The sequence below is a fragment of the Vigna angularis genome, chromosome 11, assembly GCF_016808095.1.
Source record: "Vigna angularis cultivar LongXiaoDou No.4 chromosome 11, ASM1680809v1, whole genome shotgun sequence".
Lineage (NCBI taxonomy): Eukaryota > Viridiplantae > Streptophyta > Magnoliopsida > Fabales > Fabaceae > Vigna > Vigna angularis.
In genome coordinates this window covers 24225853-24235439 of record NC_068980.1, presented here as the reverse complement: position 1 = coordinate 24235439, position 9587 = coordinate 24225853, and the positions used below count along the sequence as shown (strand labels likewise).

At 31.9% G+C, this 9587-nt stretch overlaps 2 protein-coding genes across 2 annotated transcripts; one reads left to right on the top strand and one right to left on the bottom strand.

Moving 5' to 3' along the window:
- Nucleotides 1-386: 386 nt before the first annotated feature.
- On the top strand, nt 387-2127 carry LOC108332601 (F-box/FBD/LRR-repeat protein At3g14710). The gene is made up of 3 exons (XM_017567921.2): nt 387-1355; nt 1626-1760; nt 1849-2127. The coding sequence occupies exons 1-3, from the start codon at nt 387-389 to the stop codon at nt 2125-2127; spliced, it is 1383 nt and encodes a 460-aa protein (XP_017423410.1).
- A 659-nt stretch (nt 2128-2786) lies between these two features.
- LOC108333307 (nicotinate N-methyltransferase 1) lies at nt 2787-8991 on the bottom strand. Its single transcript, XM_017568714.2, has 4 exons — nt 8488-8991; nt 7973-8309; nt 7833-7897; nt 2787-3292 (listed from the first exon to the last, which is right to left on the bottom strand). Exons 1-4 carry the CDS (start codon nt 8842-8844, stop codon nt 2999-3001), a joined length of 1053 nt encoding a protein of 350 aa, XP_017424203.1. The 5' UTR covers nt 8845-8991; the 3' UTR covers nt 2787-2998.
- Nucleotides 8992-9587: the final 596 nt, after the last annotated feature.

Below are 9587 nucleotides of genomic sequence, written 5' to 3'. Positions count from 1 at the left end.
AAAATTAAATTTTATTTTATATTTTTTTTTCATTTATATTAAATTTTATATATTTTTTATAATATTTTATTTTGAAAATATATAAAATATATACTTTTCAATATTTGCAAATTATTTTAAAATTGATATATATTCACACATGTAATATGTGAATTATTTTAAAACGGATATTCACACATGTAAGTGCAGGAGGTTGGTATTATAGTTGCATGTTCTTTCGTCTCCCTTTTCTTTCTCTCTTACCTCTTCACTCTCCCAAGTTATAAATGCAACACAGTAACAGTACCGATATTATAGAGTTAAGAAACAGTCCATATACTGAGCTATTTAATTGGAACAAGGGTCTTAGTGATAGAGACAAGTATAAATAAGACAATCAGAACAGCATGTCTTTCACTGTAAGAAAGATGTCTGGTTCATATATTTACTCAAGCAAGCAAAAGCATCTGAAGAGAACAAAAAGTGGAGACAGAATCAGCAAACTTCCGGAATCACTCTTAAGTTGCATACTCTCCTTTCTGCCAACCAAAGACGCAGTTCGAACAAGTGTGTTATCCAAGACATGGGTATATCGCTGGACATCCATTACCAAGTTGGACATACACGACAATTTGTTCTTCTCTCCAAAGAAGAGGACCCGAGGAAAACAGAACTTCGTAAACTTTGTGTATAGGGTACTTCTTCTTACAACACCATCAAGTTTCTCACTTGTTCTTGTCCAAAACCAGGATGTGGCCCTTTTCAATATTTGGATATCCAATATCTTGATAAACAAGGTTAAAAATCTTCGTATTGTCACACATTTTGAGATGTCCTTTCCAGCTCAGGCATCTCATTTTCTTTTCCAATCCTTTTGTTTGGAAGAATTGGTGCTGAATATGGTTTCTTGTGCCATTACAGTTACTAAAACCTATGTTTATTTTGGACAGTTAAAAGTCCTGAAATTGTCTGGAGTTTTATTTACTCATGACTCTGTTTCAGATTTCAATCTTAGTTTACCAGTTCTAAAAGTGTTTGAAACAACGAATTGCTCTTGGTTAAAAGCAAAACGCGTCAGTCTAGAGGTGCCTCAACTTGAAAGCGTTATCATAGTGGAAGACAATTCCAGTTCTTATGCAACGAATAACTGTGCGGTGGAGTTTTCTGTTTCTCATCTGAAACACTTTACTTATCGTGGTTATGATTCCATGTCACATTTTTTCAAGCTGCTGGATCCCTCATCGGCTAGTAATTCTTCTCTCACTATAACGGTGAGCCCATGTGAGAAGAAGAAAGATACGATGATAGAGTCCCGTGTCTTTGTGCTTCTCAAACAATTTAGGAAAATGAAATGTCTCAAATTCGATGGTTTGCAGGTAAGCAACCTTTAACCATTCTCGTTCCATACCATTCGAACACGGTAAAGAGTAATGATACATGAATTGGAGTGCATTGTAACGGAAATACAAGAGTGAGTCGAAGTCTCGTTTAGAAATGAAAAATTAAAACTATATATAAAGTCTGAAAAACTTGTTAACTCATTATTTTTTAGGTTTTGAGTAGAGTGTTATCAATATTTACTATGATTAGTCTCAAATCTTATCAGTATTGGATCTATCTCTTCGATAAACGTTCATTTTGTGTAGGAACTGGCAAAACAAAGTGTGGCTAATCTACCTTTATTTGGAATGTTGAGCCATTTGGATCTTGGCTTTGTTACTGGTGAGGTCTTGTTAGGCTTGCTTCTCAAGTCACCGGTTCTCAGGACTCTAGTTTTCAAGGTAATAACTTGTGGAAAAAGATTTCAGGTTTTCCAAATTTTGTTACACCCTTTTACACTTCTTGTCTTGATGATTAATTAATGATCAGGGAATATCTATATTCGACATGGAGCTTTTGAACTCTGCTGCTGTGCCGGAATGTTTGACGTCTACTCTCCAGGTTGTGAAATTTGGTTCACTGAAGGGATTTGAGCATGAACTCTGTGTAGCAAAATTTGTGATGGAAAATGCTTTAATGCTGGAGAGGATGAGCTTCTCCATTGTATATTGGCAGAGGAAATCGAAGGTGATAGAGGAATTTAAAGAGAAGCTATTCTCATATAAGAAAGCTTTCTCTTGTGCTATTATTGATTTTTCACACGATTAGGACATATTTGTTCATAGGCCAACCATGTTTTGTGTTTTAGGGTACCATGTTTTCTGTTCTGAGAGCATCTTCTTTCTTAATAAACCCTTATTCAATAAAAAAAATAATTGAAATGGTTGATTCTGAATTTTGGTGCTAAATAAAGGTGCTAAGCTGTATTTTTTTTGTAAGAAATAATTACTGTGTTATTTTTCTAATTATAATAAATGTCATACAAGGAGTCTCATTCATTTGTATTGTGATAATATAGCCGTGTGTCACATTTTTTACAATCTATTTAACTGACTGAATGAAACAAGTGAAGATTAATAATTTTTTCATCAAAAAGATAAAAAAACGATGAAAGATTCTAAACTTGTCAAATATTCTATCTGAAGATCAAATGATAGATATGTTACCAAAGTTTGTTATAAGCCAAGATTTTCGGATATTATAAAAAAGTTGAGATTGTATGATATTTATTTAAGAGGGAGTGTTGAGAAGAAGGTATTTGATTAGCTAGATTGTATATTTGTTTTTAATTGTGCTTAAAAGTTTACAATTGTGTACAAAATATTGTACGATAAAAAACTTCTTTACTTTAGTGCTGAGTTATAGATTTCCTGTTAAATTCTTAATTTGCAAGAATAAAATAATATAAGAACAATATATTATGTATATGAATAAAAATATAAATTATTTTATGATTTTTCAGGAAACATTACAAAGAGTACAGGAAACAATTAAATAGGTGCAATGCAAGAAGCAAAACTACATAGCGGGTACTACTCTGTGGTTACTCTGTTTCTTATTTCTTATGACAAATGGTAGGGTACTATTATTGTGAAACAGAACAATGCCCTTGAAACAGAGAAGAATGGTTGCCTTAATTTCATTTCTGAAACTCAAGAACAGAGAAGAAATGGTCAACATCGATGGCTCGGAAACTAGGGAAACCTACATCAATGGCTAACTGCCTGAACTGTTCTTCAGTTCTGTGCTTCCCGTTGTAGATTGTCATAATAAAAATGTCACACTCAAGCAAAGTCCTTGTTCTGTGACTCTCATCTGAGTTCTCTGGCAGCGTTGGCTCACAAGCTATCAGTTTCCCTCCCTCAGGAAGTGCCCTGTGACAGTTCCGCATTATCTCCTTCATTTCCTCGTCCGTCCAATTTGTTAGCACCCACTGCCAAACAATGTTCAATATATTGTTCACCAAAACTATATCAGATGTCATAAATACACAACAATGTATACAGTGACAAACACTACCATTTAATCCTCTCAAAATCTTCTAATCACTGGAAAAAAATTTACACACAACATGAATCTACATATTCTTCATTACGTAAATCTTTTTGTTTGTTAGGAATTTAAGATGAATACGTCGGATAAAAAGTAAGATGAATAATTTATTTAAAGTATTGCACCAATCCATCGTAATAATTTTTATTATTATTATTATTATTCATAGTTAGTGCTTTGCAAGAAATCTAGTTAAAATAGGTTGTGTTCTATAATGCTTATAATAAAATACAGGAAACAGAACGAAAGTTATGAATGAATTAATAATTATAATATTAATTAAATGTATTATTCTACTAGAGATGAAATCATCCTATATGATATGAATAGTATCTACTCATAATTCAATTCGACAAATAAAAATCTATTCACTACTTATACATAAACATGTTTAAAAAAACTCACGAAAACCCGTGAATATTAAAAAATATATATGTTATATATTTTTAAAATAAAATTATAAAAAATATATAAAATTTAATATAATAAAATAAAATATAAATATAAAACTTAATTTTAATTAAATCCAATTTAATAAAATATAAGTTAATTTTATTTTAAATTAAATTTAAATTAAATTTTTATTTTTATCTTTTATGAGTCAAACAATATAATACTCGCATAGTTGTCAAAATAGGTCACAATCCGCGGGCCAACCCGGCTCATCACCGGTTTAGGTTGGGTTGGGTTTGGAAAAATTGTATTTTTTTTATATGGGTCAGATTTCAACCCGGCTCATGCGGGTTGAACCCGTGGTGGGTCGGGTTGGCCCATCAACCCACATACCTAATTTTATTTTATTAAAATTTAATTTTAATTTTAGAATAAAATATTTATTATTATTTTTTGTTTGAAAAAGTTATGTAGATTCTTTATTTTCAAAATTAATTAAATACCCACGTTGGGGAGTGAAATTTGTTTAGATTTGAATTATTGAAAGTCTATAATTGTTTTTATTTAAAATAAATTGTAATTAAGTGAACCAATGAGTGAGACAACCCGTTTACTCATCAACCCGTGGTGGATCGGGCCGGGTTCGAATTTTTCTAACTCGTTAATAAATGAACCAGATTGAGTTGGCTCACTTGGATTGAGTTGGCTCACTAAGTGACCAACCCATGGTGGGCCGGACCAGATTGGACCGAGTGACCCATTTTGACAGCTTAATTCGCATCTAACCTTTTTATAAGAGTGTTGCTCCCTTCACCACCACCAATTGCTCCCTACACCACACCATACCCACTTTACCCTTGATATAAAACGGATGTCAACATCCGTTTCACCACCCATACCCAATATTTTAATTAATTATATTCAACGGATGTGTCACATCCGTTTAAGTATTTTTTTTTAGTTTTATAAATATTATATTTTAATTAATTTATAAATTACTTTAATTTTTTATTTTTTTTATAATATATTAAGAAAAGTAATGTTATTTTATTTAATTAAATAATAATTATTAATTTAATTAAATAATATTTATATATTAATTTAATTAAATAATATTTATATATTAATTTAAAATATGTAAAATTAATAAACTAAAAATAAAAACTACGGATTTGGTTTCATTTATAATATTTATATTATAATAATTAATTAAATAATAATATATAAATTAAATTAATAATAATTATTTAATTAAATTAAATAAAACTAATTTATATATCTAAATATATAATAAATTTAAAATAAAATTAAACAATATTTATATATTAATTTAAAATATATAAATTAATAAACTAAAAAAAACCTACGGATGTGACACATCCGTTTCATTTATAACATTTTTATATTATAATAACTAATTAAATAATAATATATAAATTAAATTAATATAATTATTTTATTAAATAAAATAAAATTAATTTATATATAATTATACAATAAATTTAAAATAAAATTAAATAATATTTATAGATTAATTTAAAATATATAAATTAATAAACTAAGAAGAAAAAAACTACGGATCGGGCACATCGGTTTCATTTATAATATTTATATATTATTGTTACTATGAGTTCGTAGGCTACCGTTCGGTCTCTACCGTTCGGTCTCGACCAGTTTCTCAACCGTTCGGTCTCGACAAAGCTTTCCGTTTGTTCTCGACTAGCTTTCTCAGTCGTTCGGTCTCTTCTGGTCTCTACCGTTCTCGACCAAGCTTTCTGTTCGGTCTCGACCAGTTTCTCAACCGTTCGGTCTCGACAACAATTAAGCAGGTATAACGCACAATGAATGTTGTAACGGTTGTCGGTTTGCATTAATGACCATTAAGAGGTAAATTAATGTGTTAGATTCCTTTAAACTCTATAAATAAGGGTTTAGGTGGGAGGTAACGACAGATTTAAACTCATACTACAATATGCCCTATTTACGTCTTGTTAGGACTTCCATATTTAACTGTAATAAACAGTTCATAGAACCGCTCCTAACTTGAGCATTGGAGTGCCTTTTGCAGGTACCTCCCCTTTTTTACAAGGAGGGAAACCGAGCGGCCCATTTTGAAGGTGACCGATCGGTTCTAACGAGAACCAGATGAGCGGAGCGCACAATAGGAGGTTAGTGTCTCGGTTTCACAAATCCTTACCGAAACAATTATAATACTTAATTAAATAATAAACGAAAAAACCTAGGGATGTAGCCACATTCGGATGTTACACATCCGTTTAATTAATTATATAAAAAATATTAAATTAATAAACAAAAAACTTGAACGGATGTAGCAGTATCCATTAACAGATGTGACATATTCGTTGAAGTATTTTTTTTCAACAGATGTCAACATACGTTGAAGAAAAACATGGAGATGTGAGATATTTTATAATATAAACATAGTTTTAGAATTTTTAAAAAATATGATAGTGCATAGAGTAATGTGAGGTTATGTAAGGAGTAACCCTCCGTTTATAAATAATAGATATTAAAACACCAACTACTTGAAATCTAAGAATAATAAAAATCCATACATACCAACTATTCGTCCCACCATAATTATCCGTAGATTTTTTAAATATCTTATTAATATGTGGTGGATAATAATTGTGTCTCCATTATTACTCTATGTTAGTGTCTAACTACCGTAATATTATATATTTTAAAGAAAAAACCTTAATATTATGCCGATAAGACATCTCTAATAAAAAGAATCATAAATACATCTGAAGTTTAAAGATGAAAATGATTTTTCGGGAGGAAAAACTGGCCATTTTAAATTTATAAGCTAATTTAATTTTTATATGAAATTTCAGATAAGATATTTTCAAACAATTAATTTTAAATATTAAATGTATATATTAAAAAATTTAAATTTAAATTATTAATTAATTCCTAAATTTAATAATTAATGTTAACTTCGTCTTCATTCTTAAAAGTCTCAATTTCTTTCTAGACTTCAATTTCATCCTCTTTTAAAAAAAAAATTAATTTCGTTCTCAATTGCACAATAAAGTTTATTCTGTTAATCTTTACAGAAACAGAATTAACTATATCATGAACTGATAAATAAGTCCACTTTTTTTTTTCTTTTCTCTACTCTTATGAAGAAGTGATGTACTTACATTGTTTGGAAAAAAGAACATAACCAAAACAGAATTAGTATATGTTTCAGAATTTAAGTATGAGAAACACAGTTATTGCTGCTCCAACGTAACAAGGTTTATTATAAATATATATTTTTACCTTTTAATGTTCTCATTTTCTATCATTCTATTTTTCTCTTTTAGTTTATGTAATAATTAATTCAAATCCTAAATGATAATATAATAATAATAATATAATAATAATGATAATAAATAATAATAATAATAATGATAATAAATAATAATAATAATAATGATAATAAATAATAATAATGATAATAATAATAATAATAATTATTATTATTATAATTATTTGGCTAAGTTATTCTGAAGTGAGATTTTATTTATATTTTTTTCAAAGGTTACGATTAGGATTTTGGGTTTGTAATCGAAAAAAGCTTATTTATGATTAATGGAATTAACTTTTTTTAATAGAGAAATAAAGGAGTAGAAAAAAGAAAATAGGTGTAGAGAAAACACATAAACAGATGGGAGCATAGGAGAGTTGGAGAGGGGAAAAAATCAGACTTCTTTACTGAATCAGAGTTAATTTCATTTATATAAAATTAACAAAATAGACTTATTTGTACAATTATATAAAGTAGGAATGAAATTAAAACATTTTTTTAACAAAACAAAGTTGACACTAACAAAGGAATTTGAGAACCAATTAAATAATTAAACCAAAAATTAATTAATCTTAAAATAATATTGTTAATTATCTTTTCTTTTTGTTTTATAAATTTATTTAAGACCAAACAATTGTCTTAATGAATAAAGTTTTCTATATTAAGATTAAAAGTTTGTCCTAAATAAATTGAAATAAAGGAACGAACTTACCTTCATGAAGATAGCGTCTCCTTGGGGAATAGATTTGAACATGTCACCACCCACATGGGTTACATCTAAAGATGAATGAGACGATGATATCAATCAGATGTGATCATAATCTCATGCAACAAGTACTAACAGTGACTCACATGGGGTTGGTGGTGCTTTGGCCACAACTTCAGGGAGGTCGAAGTTGATCCCCTCCTTGATGGTGGGGTGTTTCTGCAGGATCATGCGCAGGCAGTCACCGCCACTACCACCCACGTCCACCAGCTTCTCCACACCTTGGAAGCCATCGTAGCCCTCTAACATGGCCTTCATGAAGGGCACTGACACCCCTGACATGGCCTTCACCATCAACTCGTTCATCTCTTCCTGCTTCAGATAATACCCATACGCTCCCTCTCCGTTCGCCCTCTCGAACGGCTCCTTCGTAGGGTCCACCACTGCCTCGTGAACCAATGTCCACGCTCGCATCAGCGCGTCCTATCGACACAACCACATCATTCACATGAGTCATTCATTTCTATTAATATTCATTTTCTTTTTAATGAATTTTAATATTTCACCAAAATATTAAAACTCGTTTCCTTAAACACATTTATATTAAAAATCAAAAGTCGCCAACAAATTTAATCAGAAAAAAATTCTTAAAAAATCGGACCTGGTGGTGTTGAAGCACGTAAGCCCCGTAGGAGAGGCCTTGCTCGTCAGTGACAAGCGTTTTGCCGACGTCGGTGAGGGAGTACTTGCGTTCGCCGGCGTCGATGTGCTCCTGGAAGACGCCGTAGCTGGTGAGGACGCGGAGGAGTCGCTGGAGGTTCTCGGCGTCGCCGGCGGGGAGGATGCGGGGGAGGATCCGGGCGGCGGAGATGGGGATGTTGGCGCCGGAGTTCCAGATGGCGTCGGCGACGTTGAGGCGAACGACGGCGTTTAGGGCCATCGGAACGCTTGTCATGTTGGCCAGTTCGATGATGACGAGTCTCGATTGCTTTCGAGAATCCGTGCCTTCCTTTTCCATCTTCTTCTTGATATTGTTGTTACAGAGTTTTGAAGGTGGTGAGAAGAGGAAGCATTGTGGAAGGGATTTATAGGTGAAAGAATGCTAGCTAACCCGTTAGAGTGAAACGGGAAAGAGCAGTTCTCCTGTACCTTAGAATGTTCATCTTGCACCTTTAAAAATAGGTTTAATATATTTGGTCCTACTTTGATGGTTATGATTCAAAGTGATCCTCTCTGTTTTATATTTTGTTAAAAAATGTTCAATCCAGTCATTTTCACTCACGTCGTTAGAAACACAACGGTACAATGTGGTGTTATGAATACGTGACACATTTGAAGAGGTTGCACTCTATATATATTTAAAAAAATTAAAATGATATGTTAGGTGCAAATCTCAACAGTCACACCATCTGCAAATCCTCCAACCTGGTCTAAAATCACTCTCTGATCATGATGGAATGACAACATCATTGCATTTGCATCAGAGGGCTCCACCTCAATAATCCTCACCTTTGGATTAACCTTCTTCACATAACAATCACCGGAGAGCAGATAACTCCTGTTTCCAACAACTTCCTCAGAAGTTTTGCCATCATATTATAAGCTCCATGAATCTTAAATGAGAATCCGGTGGGTACTTGAGGGAATCCGGCAAGACCCGGGAGCGTGGGGGAGCCACAAGCTGGGTATCCTCAACGAGGACGACAGCGGGGGAGGAAGAATGCGCGGCCTCCGGCAGCTTGTGTGCGAAATAAGAAGCAA